This window comes from Dendropsophus ebraccatus, chromosome 14 (genome assembly GCF_027789765.1).
Source record: "Dendropsophus ebraccatus isolate aDenEbr1 chromosome 14, aDenEbr1.pat, whole genome shotgun sequence".
NCBI classification, from domain to species: domain Eukaryota; kingdom Metazoa; phylum Chordata; class Amphibia; order Anura; family Hylidae; genus Dendropsophus; species Dendropsophus ebraccatus.
In genome coordinates, this window is record NC_091467.1 from 27899580 (window position 1) to 27916428 (window position 16849).

The following is a 16849-nucleotide window of genomic DNA, read 5'->3' on the forward strand; positions in this document are numbered from 1 at the left end:
TTCCATGAACTGATGTTATGTGCGGAGCCACGGTGGAAGGTGCTGAGTCGACACTACTTTTCCAACACAGCTATCCCGGCCATGAACAGCTATGTTCACGAAAAGGTTGCTGACTTGCTGAGCCATTCAGTGAGCAGACATGTACATTTAACCACAGACATCTGGAGCTGTAATTACGGGCAAGGGCAGTATACAGAGGTACATTGGTTTAAGAGTAACTTGGATTAAGAGCATTTTGGTTTAAGAGCTCACAGTTTTTCAAAATTGTGACTTGGTTGAAGAGCATTGCTTTGGTTTAGGAGCTCCCTGTACTGGGTTGGAGCGCGAGTGGGGGAGGGGCATGGTCTGCATAGCGTGGTCTACAGCCCTGCACTCTGACTCAGGAAGTCTCCCTCACCTTCCAAATCATAGCAGATCCACTTCAGGCTAGGGATTACATCAGGGGACAGGACTGTGGAGGTAATCTCTCCATAGCTGTAGCCCCTCTCTCCCCGGACAGAGAGTGCTGCATGTATGTGCCCACATCTGCCCTGCTCATTCCTTCATGCTTCCTGCAGTCTCTGTCAGTCCTTGTGTTTCCCATCCTCTCCATTACTATACAGTAACTTATAATATCACTGCTGTTTCTGAATGTTTGTTTCATCTGTTATACATGTTATTCAGAATAATAAATCATTAATTTTGGGGTGTGGAACCAATTGTCTGCATTTCTATGATTTTTTTATGGGAAAATTTGCTTTGGTTAAAGAGTGAATTTGGATTACAAGCATGGCCCCGGAACCAATTATGCTCATAATCCAAGGCACCACTGTATGTCCATTACTGCTCAGTAAGTAAATGTAATATGGCCGGCGGACCCCCAGCAACTTGGCCAGGGAAGGGCGATGACACCACCCCATTGTCACAGCATTGTCACGGTCCTCCTCCACCTCCTCCAGTAGGTCCAAAACCTCCTCAACCGCCAGTGTTCCTCCCTTGTACCACTTGGGTGTAGAACGGAGGTGTCACGCTGTGCTGCATCTAGCCTGCCTGGGTGAAAGGAAACACACAGGGGAAGAGCTGCACCGCCTGCTTAAGACAGAAATCCTCTTGTGGCTGACTCCACACCATCTTAAAGTTGGGACGGTGGTGAGTGACAATGGGAGCAACATTCTCTCCGCGCTGCGTCGAGGAGGTATGAGGCACGCCCCGTGTACGGCACATGTTTTAAAACTAATAGTTACACACTTTCTACAGTCTTCATCCCATTTACAGACTGTGCTGTCAATGGCTCGAAAGCTGTGTAACCATTTCAGTCATTCAAGTCGCTCTCACCACATCCTCCTCGACCTGCAGCGGAGAAATGGTCTTCCCAACCATCATCTCATTTGCGATGTAGCCACGCGGTGGAACTCCACCCTCCACATGCTGGACTGGCTCTATGAGCAGAGAAAGGCCTTGACTGATTTCCTCTTGATGCAGGTTGACACGGCGACTCCCCTGTGTAACCTGAAGCTCGGGCAGTGGCAGCTCATGGGTGACACCTGCCGCTTGCTATGACCCTTTGAGGGGGCCACCTTTCTGGTCAGTGGGCAAGACACAGGACTGAGCGCCATCATACCCATGCTTCATGTACTGGAGCTGATGCTGATGCGACTCAGTGGCGAGGGGGAAGAGGTCTTGCCACTGTCACAGCCTGGGTCGCTGGAGGAAGGCTGGGCGGAAGCCGAGGGAGAGGAAGTTGAGGAGGAGGAGGAGGAGGAAGAGGACCTGAACGCACAGGAACTAGGGAAGGAGATGAGCCTTCCTGCCAGACCAGAGGGGAGCCAGAGGAGGATATGCAGGGCTATGAGGAGGATGAGGAAGATGGAGGCAGTACCCATTGGCAGTATGCTGTGGAGATGGAGGCGGGGACTCCTTCTCACTCCCTGGTGGAAATGGCTAAGCGCATGTTGATATGCTTTCGGGCCAACCCACGCTTGCAAAGTATTTGTCAATGGGACGAGTTCTGGCTGGCTACACTACTGGACCCACGGTATCGCAACAAGCTGTGTAAATTCATTCACCCTTCCCAACGGGAGGAAAAAATGAATTATTATAGAGAGGAGCTGGGTGCACAGTTAGTGGCAGCCTTTGGAACACAACATTCTCATTCCCACCAGGGCCACACCAGCAGCGCTGCCTCCTCCACATCCTCCTCTAGCAGCTTGGGTGGCAGGAGCAGCGTCACCAGTCTGAGCCTGATGTCCATGATGCACGCTTTCATGCAGCCCCAGGCCGGGGTAGCAGGAGCACCTGCACAGCAGCAGGACATGGCGGCACACCTCAAACAGCAAGTCCACATGTTTTTGGACTCTACGTTGCCAACTAACGTCCCCGAACCCCTGAACTACTGGGTGGAAAAATTAGATGTCTGGCCACAACTCGCTGAATTTGCTTTGGACATACTCTCCTGTCCGGCCAGCAGTCTGTCATCCGAGCGAGTTTTCAGCTTAGCAGATCATATTGTCAGTCCCAGGAGAACCAGATTGTCCTGTGATAGTGTGGAGCGTCTGACTCATTAAAATAAACGCCACATGGATAGATAAGGACTTTGTGACACCTGCTCCTGATACCACAGAGTAGGATTTGGTCGTGTTGTCACTAAGATGTAGGACCTTTTCTGCTTCTATTATGGCCTATATGTGAACTAGACTGTACTGGTCATTCCACCATTCCTGCTGCTGCTGCTGCTGCCCTGCTACCTCTTGCCTGTCCATGGACCTCCTTATTCTGCTTCCGCTGCTCATGTCACCCTATTACAACTGCTACTCCTGCCCTTTCCTCCATGTTGGCTACTGCCAATCCTGCCCTGGCCTCCATATAGGCTACTGCTGGGCCTTCACTTGACTCCCTGTTGACTACTTTTGCTCATGCCCTGGCCTACATGTTGGCTACTGCCGCTCCTGCCCTGGCCTCCCTGTTGGCTACTGTTGCTACTGCCTGGCCTCCATGTTGGCTATTGTTGCTCCTGCCTGGCTTCCATGTTGGCTCCTGCTGCTCCTGCCCTGGTCTCTATATAGACTACTGCTGGGCCTTCACTGGCCTCCATGTTGACTACTGCCGCTACTGCCCTGGCCTCTATGTTAGCTACTGCCGCTCCTGCCCTGGCCTCCCTGTTGGCTACTGTTGCTCCTGCCTGGCCTCCATGTTGGCTACTGCTGCTCCTGTACTGGGCTCCTTGTTGGCTACTGCTGCTCCTGCCTGGCCTCCATGTTGGCTACTGTTGCTCCTACCCTTGGCTCCATGTTGGCTACTGATGGGCCTTAACTGGCATCTAGGTTGACTACTGCTGTGCCTGCCCTTGCCTCAATGTTAGCTACTGCTGGGCCTTGACTGACATCTAGGTTGACTACTGCTGTGCCTGCCCTTTCCTCAATGTTGGCTACTGCTGGGCCTTGACTGGCATCTAGGTTGACTACTGCTGTGCCTGCCCTTGCCTCAATGTTGGCTACTGCTGGGCCTTAACTGGCATCTAGGTTGACTACTGCTGTGCCTGCCCTTGCCTCCTTGCTGGCTCCTGCTGCTCCTGCCTGGCCTCCATGTTGGCTACTGCTGCTCCTGCCTGGCCTCCATGTTGGCTACTGTTGCTCCTGCCTGTCCTCCATGTTGGCTACTGCTGCTCCTGCCTGTCCTCCATGTTGGCTACTGCTGATCCTGCCTTGCCTCCATGTTGGCTACTGCTGATCCTGCCCGGCCTCCATGTAGACTACTGTTGCTCCTGCCTGGCCTCCATGTTGGCTACTGCTGATCCTGCCTGGCCTCCATGTTGGCTACTGCTGCTTCTGCCTGTCCTCCATGTTGGCTCCTGCTGCTCCTAACTGGCCTCCATGTTGACTACTGCTGCTCCTGTACTGGCCTAAAATGACTATTGCTGGACTTCCACTGGCCTCCAATGACTACTGCTGCTCCTTCATTGCATTTGTAACCTTTTTCCTGCATAGACCCTGTAATGGTAAATTTCCTGCATAGACCCTGTAATGGTGAGTTTCCTGCATAGACCCTGTAATGGTGAGTTTCCTGCAGAGACCCTGTAATGGTGAGTTTCCTGCATAGACCCTGTAATGGTGAATATTGAAGTCTAAAAAAACCAAAACAAACTATACTATATATATATCCTATAATATATTCTGTTTATATTATGAACAGTTGAATGAGTAACTTTTAAGTAATCTGGAATTCTTGATGGAAAATGATTTGTGCAGAAAGATGATGAGTGCAGAACTATGCACAATAATTATTTTTTAAAATTACTTCCACGTTCAGTTTGGCTTATAGATAGCTGAATGAATTGGCTGTAATCCCTATCATTGACAGCTAATAACCAGGCGTGTCACTAGCATCGGGTACCTGGGACACAGACCCTTGATTTTTGGCCTGCCTTTGACTATACCTGCTCCACAATTCACATTGATAGGCAGCAGGAACTTCAGGCCTGCAGGCCGCTGGGGCACATTCTCACACTGGCCAGTGGCAAAGTGCTATGACATCATCACTCCTGGGGATTCCATGGAATCCGGGAATCTATAAGTATGAGAATGTTAGTCTTACTATTTCTATATGGTGCACAGAATGCATTATTAATTCGTGAGGCATGGGAAGGAGGGGCATTATTACTAAACCATTGCCAGTTGCACTAGCAGAGCTCAACCTATACTGTAAGGGTCTGTTCACACAGAGTATAATCGGTAGAATTTCGCAGCGGAGCTCCCGCCTGGCAGCTGTTTTAACGGGACGGCTTAAGCGCCTCCGCTTCCATGACTCTCAACTCTGTGTGAATTGGCCCTAAGGGGGTAGTAAGAAAATGCAAAGAATCTACTGTGTTGTCATTTAAAGGAAAACAATTGATCTTCCAACTAGAAAGTAAGGGCCCTATTCCACCGGACGATTATCGTTCAGATTATCGTTAAATCGTTCGAATCTAAACGATAATCGTTCGGTTGAAATGCAGTAACGATTAACGACCGAACGAGAAATCGTTAATCTTTATAAGATCTGGACCTATTTTTATCGTTGCTCGTTCGCAAAACGTTCGCAAATCGTTCGCATTGAATAAGACATCGGTCGGTCGTTCGCAATAGATACGAACGCAATAGCGAATAAATACGGAAGAAGAAACGATCGCAATTACGATCATAAGTAACGATTATCGTTCCATGGAAATGAGTGAACGTTTTCAGGTCTTTCGCAATAGCGGTCGTTTGAGATCGTTAATCGTTAACGATTATGCTAACGATAATCGTCCGGTGGAATAGGGCCCTAAGGCCAGGGGGCTATACTGTTAGGGTCTTAGCACACGGGCCAATGGTGGCCTAATCAATACTGTAAACTGGGTATTGATTACTGTAAACTGGGCCTACTACACGGCCTGATAATCGTTTACAAAGGGCTGCGTGGATATCGTTAGCGTTGTCCATGCAGCCTTTACCCAAACAGTTTACATTACCTGTCCACGTTCCCGGTCCCATCCTGCACTCTTTTTCCTCCTTGGTCTCATGTTTCAGTGGCAATCATGGGCCTAGACCACCATGGTCTGTGATTGGCTGAGCAGCCTGTCATCTCAGACAGGCGGCTCTGAAGCTGCAAAGCATGAGTCTGGGAAGAAAACATAGTGCAGGAGGAGACTGGGAATGTGGACAGGTAATGTAAACTGTTAGAGGATTTGTCAGCCATTGGCCATCCATTGCCATTACACGCAGTGAGTTATTAAGTATAGAATTTCTTCTTTAGGGTGCCTTCACACCTACCGTATCGCAGTAGAAAATCTGCTGCAGATCCACAGCGGATTTAACTAAATGAATGAACACAGCATTAAATCCGCACTTACAAATCTGCTGCGGATCCGCAGCGGATTTGACTGTGCGTATTTAATGCTGTGTTCATTCATTTAGTTAAATCTGCTGCGGATCCGCAGCGGATTTTCTACTGCGATACGGTAGGTGTGAAGGCACCCTTAAACTAATAATATATGCCATAAAATGTTATAATTCTGTATTTTTTAGGTTTCCCCTGCAACAGTTTACTTACTTAATTTGACTATAAACTCAGACACAAAGTCCAGTAGCGGCATTATCCCAACAGAAGATGAGCGTCTTATCCTCAACAAGGTATCTCAATGGATCCATATCGTGTCCCTTAATGACAGTAGGTTTGCCTCAAGCGCTAAGAACAGCAAGGCCACCATTTTTAACCCTAAAAAGACATATTGCATCGGAGACAAGTTAACCATCCAAATTGATATGTTTGATTACTTGGGTAATAGGAAGACGTATGGAGGAGACTTTATAAAAAGTAGAATTCACAACCCTACTCTGAAGGCCGGAGCCTCGGGAGTGGTTGAAGACTTTAACAATGGAACCTATCACATCCACTTTACTTTATTTTGGGAAGGCAAAGTGTTTATTTCTTTGTTACTTTACCACTCGAGTGAAGCGGTGTCAGCTTTATGGAGAGCCAGGGACAACGACTATGGTCTCATAAGGTTTGAAGGAACATTTGTGAACAGAAACCAATCTATTAAAAGTCAATGTGGCTTCAAGCTGGACACAGAAGAGGAAGTCTGTGAATATAGACCTAGCAAAGACAATGAGGCATTTTACTGCATCAAACAGGACAATTTTCATTGTGGTTCCTTAAGTACTCTTCAGTCCTTCAACAAAAAAGTCAGTTTCCTCAGGGGTGCGGAGGAGTTAATATGTAACAGGTAAAGGACTACAATTATATACTGTGGTAAAAGAAAAAAGGAAAAGGGCGCCTCCTGGTATAATAACGTAGTGAAAAGTGGTGCACAAGGTGTCTCACCTTTAGGAGTTGTGCAGCAATTATAGGCACAACACTATGTCACACATAACTCCAATATCGCAGCTCAGCCCGGGATCCTCCACACGAAGGTATGGACAAAATGCACAGCAACAACCAGGTCCTAAGTGAACTTCAGGAACCAGAACGGATCCTCCACAGTGGCGGCGCAGGAATAAACAGGGTAGTCAGGGGTAGATGAGCTAGTAGCTACCAATGATTCTGACTCCCAGCCGAAATAATAATAATAATAACATAAATTTATTAAAAGCAGCAACGCGTTTCGGCACTACAATCCATCAGTGCCTTTCTCAAGCCAAATACAAAGTCCCAGACACAGAGCGATTTATAACCCAGTAGTACAACAAATCTCAGCACAGCACTTCTGGTATCACGGAGCGCTGTGTAACCTCATCTCTCGACTTGTTCTCTAATTCAATAGAATACAGTACACTAATCACAACCCCACTATTACATATATACATATAAAAATAACAATAACTACTCACTATCTCCCGTTGTTCCGTCCATATTCCACACACCGGGTGCAGACCATGGCTGCGGAGGAAGTGACATAGGGCGCAGTGAGCGTCATACACAGACTACGTAAATAGTGTAAATCTACGGCAACTTCCTAAGTGCAATAACATATAAGAGACACTGGGTGGCAGTGTTTTTTTCTGCACTTAAATCTCCAGACCCATATTTTGCGTTACCCAGGGGAGTAAAGGGTCTAAGTTGTAGAGTTCATCCCCTGCTATTATGTAAGACATAGAACACATTTATAAATACCATAATAAATATCATATTATATCAATAATAATAAATATCATATTACTAATAAATAACCTATCAATTCATAAATATAAACAAAAAAATAAAAAATAATCATGACTATAAAAATAAATCTATCTACAATACAATTATCTTTCCAATTAGGTATTAATATCATTGATTGATATCTGTGTCTGGGACTTTGTATTTGGCTTGAGAAAGGCACTGATGGATTGTAGTGCCGAAACGCGTTGCTGCTTTTAATAAATTTATGTTATTATTATTATTATTTCGGCCGGGAGTCAGAATCATTGGTAGCTACTAACTCATCTACCTCTGACTACCCTGTTTATACCTGCGCCGCCACTGTGGAAGATCCGTTCTGGTTCCTGAAGTTCACTTAGGACCTGGTTGTCATTATATACTGTGTGCATTCTTCTTTTCCTGGATACAATGCTTCAGTTTTTTTAGTATAGTTAGGTGCAAAGGTGCATGTAGAATAGACACTGAATGGTAGAACATTTTTCTTTAGGGACTGGATACCCAACAAACATTGATGTGTAAGAAAAAGGCCAATCTTAACAGCTGACCCAATCTGATTGTATTCTATTAGTGCTAACCCCAATATGTCTATCCTTCAGCCACTTATTTCCAGTTTCACATTTCTTCCCAGTCTTTGCATTCTTGTGGTGACAGTGCCTCATTAAGCATTACACAGTGTCCGTTGGTATCACAGTACTAAATGTGCAGTATAAGGCTATGGTCACACCTAGTAAGAGATCGGCCGTTCTGTGACCCGGCCGGGTCACGGAACGGCTGGACTCAGAAAAGATCATCCCGGCCGGTACTGCAGTAGCGGCAAGATGATCATTAGCGCCACTGAGTTCTGATGAGGGTGCGCCCGCATCAGAATTCCCCACTCCGCACAACAGAACGTGCGTCTCGAGCCGTACGCTCCATTGTGTCAACTGACAGGGTTTTCTGCGGGCGCTATTCATCGAATAGTGGCCGCAGAAAACTGACATGTCAGTTTCTCACGGCGTCGCTAGGGATCCCGGACGGAGTGTATACTATGGGTATACACTCTGGCGAGGATTCCCTCAGCCTGCTGTAACAACGGACGTGAGTTCTGCAGAACTTACGTAGTGTGAACATAGCCTAAAGATGTGTTGGGTCCTCCAGGGTGGGAGATGCTCCTTAAAGTTGCTCTGTAATTTAAATTTTGAATTTGAAAATATGTCATCTAAACCTGATGGTCAAGAATAGAGGTCTGTCTATAACTGCCCCATGTTAGATATTTGTATGATCCACCAGGACAAAAATATATGACTTTCATCTACTATATTTTAAGATATTTTTCTCTGTTTTCTCTTTAGGGCAAATACAGCTGCTAAAATTCAAGGAGATTTCGATTACATCAGTGTATCAACATGTACATGTCAGTTTTTCTTTCAGATTTCTACTTAATATAACAGAGGATAGTCTAAGCCTCATTCACACTATCCGTGCTGCGACCCCCACCACGATCCGCGCCGAGATGACCGGAGAAGTGTAGCCCCTCTCGCTGCCCGGTAGCAGAGATGACAGGAACGCAAAAGACAACTACTCACTTACCCTGTGACGGCCAGCTAACATGTTCACCGGTGCGGGGGGAGTAGGCGAGTAGTTGTCTTCTGCGCTCCTGTCACCTCTGCTGCTGGGCAGTGGGGGGAAACCGTGCCACTATCTGTACTAGGACATTTCCTATTTTTTCCCATGCAGATCGCAGTGGGGGTCATGGCACGAATTGTGTGAATGGTTCCTAAAATGGTGTGAATGGTTCCTAAAATTGTACTTTTAAGGGACATGTAAATGCTGCCTGAGGCTATGTGCACACTTTGTAAGAGACCGGCCGTCCGGGTCATGGAACGGCCAGTCTCTGAAAAGATCAATCCTGCTGGTACTGTAGCACCGGCCGGATTATCTTTAGGGCTGCAGGGTTCCGATGCGGGTGCATCCATGCGCGCCGGCATCAGAACTCCCCAAAGCACACTATGAAGCGTGCAGCCTGTTGCTCCTTATTGTGCACTGACAGGTTTTTCTGCGGCAGCTATTCATTGAATGGTGGTGGCAGAAATCTGACATGTCAGTTCTTTGCGGCGCCCCTGGGGATCCCGGCCGGAACGTATACTATGTGTATATGCTCTGGCCGGGATTCCATAGGCAGCAATAAGAAAATATACGTTCTGTGAACATAGCCTAAGGCTGCTTTCCCACGTTCCGTATTCCTCACGAAACACAAACGTGAAATGCCTGTAACGGACTCTCCCCAGCCCGGGCAGCATCTGTAATTAGATCTTGGGAGCGAGGAAACTGTACAGATAGGCGCGGGTGCTTCATTACAGCGCGGTGCATACCTGTAGAGCTCCCCCACTCCCAGCATCTAATTACAGATGCTGCCCGGTGCGGGGGAGAGTCAGTTACAGACATTCCATGTTCTGGGAGGAACACGGAACGTGGGAATGCAGCCTTACGGTCCTTTTACATGCCTCGATATGCTGCCGAGTATGACAAAAAACGAGCTTCGATCAGCGGGTCTCAGTGACTGTGGGGTTAGTTGTATAAATTGTCTTTAAAACCTTGGACCTACCTCTGAGAGAGGTTTGTGTTTGGAAATACCAGCAAGGACCCTCAACAAGCCTAGTGCTGATAAGAAGATGCACATGGTCAGTGGCATAGACCAAGCAACTGCTATGGGGCCCATGTGGTAAGGGGGCCCTTACTTAGACATGTTGTTAATCTGGAAAAGACTTGTTGCAGGATATTCTAACGAATGTAAGTCTGCTGCCAGAGGGAGGGAACTACAAATCCCCCCAGCACAATCCCCCCAGTCTGCCTTGGTACGCCATGGTACGCCACTGATGGAAGCACTGCACCTCCAGCCACAAGCCTTCCCCCAACACACACACACACACACACACACACTGTATGTGTGTGTGTGTGTGTGGGGGGAGGTCATACAGGCAAGGCAATGCACCACCATGCTGTAGTGGGAACAGCTAAAAAGGAGGAGAAAGTATCTGGATGATCTAAGATAGATAGACATATAGATAGATCAGTTTTATGCTGACAGTTTGGCATCCCTGCTTAATTGGTAAGCATTCCATGTTGCCTATCTAACCCAGATTAAAAGGGTTATGCAGTGAGTTCTTTATTTTTAAATGTAGCCAAACTGTGCTAAAAAAAAAAAAAAGATGTGTGTACTTACCTGCCATTATACCCTACTACTCCAGTGATGTCCAAGTCCTGCTGCTTGGCGCTTTCTGATCTCAGTCTTGACACAAGGAAGTGCATGCTTAGCCAGTCGTTGACTAAGGCTGGCCTCCGGTATGGACATTGAGTGGCAAAGAACCCACTCTTTTTTTTTTTTCTAGACCAGCCTGACCACATTTAGTCCAGATTCACATGTAACATATCCGCAGCGAATACTAAACACATAACACATCCGAAGCGAGCAGTGCACTGATTGGCTGACCGTCGGACGAGGCCAGGAGCCCCTGAAGCATACCAGGATGACAATCCTGCTGCGAGTATGTTAGCCCATTGAAGTGAATGGGCAAATATCCGCTTCGGATTTCACTGCGAATTTGCAGCGACAAATGCGATGTGGTTACTTTATGTGTAAATCTAGCCTTAAACCCAACTGACAACAATGGGATCTGTTGGGGGATCAGTTTTCTTTCAGTGATTTTCTGCCATGCTAAAGGGAAACTGATTACAAAGTGGATTACCAGATATTTGGGAACAAGACCTTACTGAAAGGTTCTGTACATCCCCAGTACACATAAGCCCTTCAACTAATTACCAATTGCTTGTTTCTTATCATAATATAGAAACAAGCTATTAAAGGAGAAGTCCCCCCCCCCCCCCCCCTCATATATTGTATATATAATTTGTTGTTGTCTTTACCTCCACAGCTCCTGCTTCATCTACCTCCAGCATCTGCAAGATAGGAATGGAATCTCCATTTCCTAGTGGTTTTGTATTACAAAACAGGTGGAGACCGATCTTCTGTAATATCCCAGAATTTTCCACCGAGGCTCAGATGTACACTTGCTTAAAGGATAAGATGGTGTATTTACTTGGAGACTCCACAGTGCGACAATTGTTTGACTATTTGGCTGAAAAAATGAAAGGTATTTGATTTTAAATATTATAATAATCCAATTTGAGCCGCACTTTGGTGGGAAAGGTGGAATGATTTTATGAGTGTTCCCAGAAGATTTTATACCCTCTAAAACAGTGCTTCTCAAACTTTTCCTATTGGAGGTTCACCAAACAGAACAAGCAGGGCCAGGACAAGAAGTTTTGGTGCCCTAGGCAGAGAAGGCAAATGGGAATTGTAGTTCTACCACAGCCACACAGGAGCATGCTGAGAGTTGTTGTTCTACCACAGCCACACAGGATCATGCTGGAAGCTGTAGTATTACCACAGCCACGCATGAGCATGCTGGAAGTTGTAGTTCTACCACAGCCACACAGGAGTATGCTGGAAGCTGTAGTATTACCACAGCCACTCAGGAGCATGTTGGGAGCTGTAGTTTTACCAAAGCCACACAGGCATGCTGGGAATTGTAGTTCTACCACAGCCACACAGGAGCATGCTGAGAGTTGTTCTATCACAGCCACACAGGATCATGCTGGAAGCTGTAGTATTACCACAGCCATGCATGAGCATGCTGAAAGTTGTAGTTCTACCACAGCCACACAGGAGTATGCTGGAAGCTGTAGTATTACCACAGCCACTCAGGAGCATGCTGGGAGCTGTAGTTCTACCTCTGTCACACGGGAGCATGCTGGGAGCTGTATTTCTACCACAGCCACACAGGAGCATGCTGGGAGTTGTAGTTCTACCTCTGTAACACAGGAGCATGCTGGGAGCTGTAGTTCTACCTATGTCACACAGGAGCATGCTGGGAGCTGTAGTTCTACCTCTGTAACACAGGATCATACTGGGAGCTGTTGTTCTGCCTCTGCCACACAGGAGCATGCTGGGAGTTGTAGTTCTACCTCTTCCACACAGGAGCAGGCTGGGAGCTGTAGTTCTACCACAGCCTCACACAAGTATGATGGGAGTTGTTGTCCTACTTCAGCCACACATGAGCACTAACACACACACTCCATTAGCACACACACAGATACATACATATACTCACCCACACAGCAGTAGCAGTGAAGGATGACACAGTCTCTGAGCCGAGGATCAGAGTCCTCATCTGCCTCTCTCGGGAGAGGGGGGTTTGTCCCTGCACTTCTCCCCTCACCTGCGGGGCTGGAGCCTTTAGCAGCTGCGGGGCAGAGTGGAGAAGGGATGCTGCTGCGTGTGTGGTCAGGTGGGGGGATTTTTACTTGAGGATACTTTGCGCCCCCTGTAATTCAGCAGGAGGTAAATGCTGTGGCCTCATTTATGGTGGAAGTCTATGCAAAAATATAAACTATTGCTTAGGTTACTATTCATTTGTCTCCTATTCTCTGTATACCATTAAATAAGTACAAAATTAGTTAAAAATGTTCTTAACCCCTCAACGACGCATGACGGGTATACCATTATGGCCATTAAGGGTGATCAGAGAGGGCTCCCAGCGTGAGCCCTCTATGCAGCCTGCGGTCCCCGGTTGCTATGTGCAGGCAGGGACCGCGAGTATTAGCAGACGCAGCCGATCGCCGTGGCCGGCTAATTAACTATTCAAATGCAGCCATCAAAGCTGACAGCTGCATCTGAATAGTATCTACGCCCCCTCTCCCTGGTGTCTAGTGGGGGATCCCCCCCCCATTTAGTTTTTTTTTTTAAAGGTTTTAATTTTTTAAAAGCCATTAAATAATATAAAAGTTATGCATGTTACATATTGTTGGCTCCATCCTTAAAGGGTTAAACCAGATATTGTTGCAGCCAGGGAAAGGACTGTGCAGCTTAGGCTAGGTTCACACTGCGTTTTTGCAAACATATGCAATCATATACGTTTAACGGATTTTATAAACCCAGTGTGAACCCAGTCTTATAGTTACTTTTCTGAAAACTGCCTCCCAGCTATGCTACATCAGCAACTAGGGGGCGCCTTACTGGTGAGGCCCACCCCACAGTTTGAGAAGCACTCCTCTAAAAGACACAGGGGGAGATTTATCAAACTGGTGCAAGGGTGCCTTCACACACAACTTATCCGCAGTGGATTTCTCACTGCAAATTCGCAGCGAAATCCGCTGTGGATACTTTCCTATGCATTTCAATGGGATGACATACTCGCAACGGGATTGTCATCCTGCTACAAGTATGTTAAACTCAGCGCCGTTGACCCCCACGGCCCCAGAGCATACATTACCTGCTCCACGCTCCTGCTTGCTTCGGGGTCTCCTGGCGTCTCCCAGCAGTCATCCAATCAGTGCACTGCGGCGGGGCAGCGCACTTACTGGCTGACCACCGGGAGGCCCCGACGGTAAGTAAGAGCGTGGAGCAGGTAATGTATGCTCTGGGGCCATGGGGGTCAACGGCGCTGAGTTTAACATACTGGCAGTGGGTATGTCATCCCATTAAAATGCATGGGCAATTATACGCAGCTGATTACGATGCAAATTCGCAGTGAGAAATCGGCGGATACATTGTGTGCGTGACGACACCCTAAAATACAATTGTGTCTTAGTTGCACCTAGCAACCAATCAGATTCCACCTTCATTCCTCACAGATTCTTTGAAAAATGAAAGGTGGAATCTGATTGGTTGCTAGGGGCAACTAAGACAATTCTACTTTACACCAGTTTGATAAAGCTCCCCCACAGTCCCCTACTATTCCAGCCATAGCACAAATAGCAAATTTAAATTTTTATGTAGTGAAGTAAACATGTCAAGTTTCAGTACAATCGCCACTCTCATTGACCACATACACACACTTACCACACACACAGACTGACAAACATAGGTGAGCACACAAACACATACGCCTAAAAAAGACATACTTACCTTCCTCGCTTCCCCAACCACTGGTGTTCTCCTAGAGTCAGTCCAGTTCCACGATGCCTCTTGTATTTGGATTTGGCACGTAGTGGTAAAGAAGGCTAATCACATATTTAAATAAACTTCAGATTCAGAATACCCCTTTTAGGCTATTGTTTTAAATGAAAAATTGCATTGAAGTCTATGGACAACGGCAGTAGTCAAACAACATCCCTTGTTTAATACATTGTGTGAAACAATGGCCGTTTTTTGCATTGACTTCAATGCAATTCATTGCATTATGAAAAGAACTGCCGTTGTTTTAATTGAGAACAATGGCCGTTCTGTTCATAAAATATATGGTGTGTGAACATAGCCTTAAAGTGAATGGAACTAAGCTTCTCCTCCATTTAGCTGATGAGGAGAGCTCCAGGGAGTTGAACTGTCCCTGATTAGATATTGATGGCAAATCCTAATGATTCGGGAATTCGAAAGATAAGTTCAAAGGTTTCCACTATTTAAAAAAAATGTCAACTTTGTCAACAGGATTCAAGAACTTTGATCTCCACCGCTCTGGTCTCCATTCAAAGCTTTTTGCAGCAAATAATAAAGAAAATATCCTCCTGCTTTTTAAAAAGCACAGTCATCCTTTTGTGGCAACGCGTTTCTATGTAGTTAAAGATGATTCGTACATGAGCGATGAGATTGATCGCTTAGCTGGAGGTCCGCACCAAGTCATTGTCATCTCATTGGGGCAACACTTCCGGGCTTTCCCAATCCAGCTCTTCATCCGGAGAGTTATGAGTGTACACAGAGCTTTGGAAAGACTCTTCTTAAGGAGTCCAGATACCAAGGTCATCATCAAGGCCGAGAACACCCGAGAAATCCATGAAGATAATGAGAGATTTAGTGACTTTCATGGCTACATCCAATACCTGATTGTAAAGGAGGTCTTCAAAGATCTTCCTGTTGCTACAATTGATGCATGGGATATGACAATTGCCTTTGATTCATATAATGTCCATCCACCAGAACCTGTCGTCAGAAACGAGATATACATGTTATTGTCATATATTTGTGCTTAATATTTAAAAGAAGATTGTGCAAAATTAGAAAAATAGGTTGGCTTGGAACTTTAAGTAACTGCACCGCTCTTGTCCATTGACTACGACGGTATTGCTTATTCCCATTTAAATTAGAGGAAGGTTAAGCTGCAATACCAACCACATCCCATTAACAAGAATGGCACCGTTTCTAGAGAAAAAAAAGTTCCAGTCTTTGACATCCCCGAGAAGTGTGCATATAGATATACTATTTTTATACTGCTGTTTATCTAGATATAAAAGCTGTGACTATGTTTACACACTGTGAAACAAGCTGCTTGTTAAAAAAAACAAAAAACTTTGTTTTCTTTATTTAATAATGTATTATACTGAAGTCTGTGGAAAAGCAGTCAACAGTGCACAAAATGCTAAACAAGAACAATAAATGGGCATAATTCCAAAAGCAATTCAAATTACAACATGTTTGATATTTGTAGCTGTAAGGCTGACTTTATACTGCCTTAAAATTGTGGGGAAAGAAGATGTCGGAGGTTCATCCTAGCAAGGAAAGGAAGCACGTAACCCCCTTCTTTGCTAGCATGAGTGCAGTGTGTGATTAGTCTGGCCCCCAGGGATTTAAGTGGGGATGCAATGCATCCTTACTTAACCCTTTGCCAGACTGTAAACAGCTATCTGAAAAGATGCTGCATACAGTGAAGGAAATGATTATTTGATCCCTTGCTGATTTTGTACGTTTACCCACTGACAAAGACATGAACGGTCTATAATTTTAAGAGTAGGTGAACTTTAACAGTGAGGGATAGAATATCAAAAATAAAATCCAGAAAATCACAATCAAAATCACATACCAACCATTAAGAGTTCTGGCTCCTACAGACAAATTAGACACTCTTAATCAACTCGTTACCTGCATTACAGAAAGCTTTCTTACACTGCCATCTGAATAAGACCTGCACAAGGCTGGAAAGGGCTACAAAACCATTAGTAAGATGCTGGGTGGGAAGAAGACATGTTAATGCAATAGTAAGAAAATACAAAGAAGAATAGGAATAAATACAACATGACTGTCAATCCACATCAATCTTGAGCTTGTATTATTAGGCTGGGAAGGGCCAAAGTAAATTTTCCTTCGCACCCTGGTACTGTTAGGCTGCTGCTGTTTGGTTTTTCACCTGGCTGGTTATGAAAATGATGGAAACCCTAAATGCTTTTTTAATAAATAATTTAAAAA

At 45.8% G+C, this 16849-nt stretch overlaps 1 protein-coding gene across 1 annotated transcript in view; it reads left to right on the forward strand.

Moving 5' to 3' along the window:
- The window catches only part of LOC138771964 (NXPE family member 4-like), a 48786-nt gene extending 32722 nt beyond the window's left edge, over positions 1-16064 (forward strand). Inside the window, exons 3-6 of the mRNA XM_069951997.1 lie at positions 6021-6721; positions 8967-9028; positions 11547-11765; positions 15101-16064. Coding sequence (XP_069808098.1) covers positions 6021-6721; positions 8967-9028; positions 11547-11765; positions 15101-15639 — 1521 coding nt within the window. The 3' untranslated portion in view covers positions 15640-16064. The remainder of the gene's footprint in view (positions 1-6020; positions 6722-8966; positions 9029-11546; positions 11766-15100) is intronic.
- Positions 16065-16849: the final 785 nt, after the last annotated feature.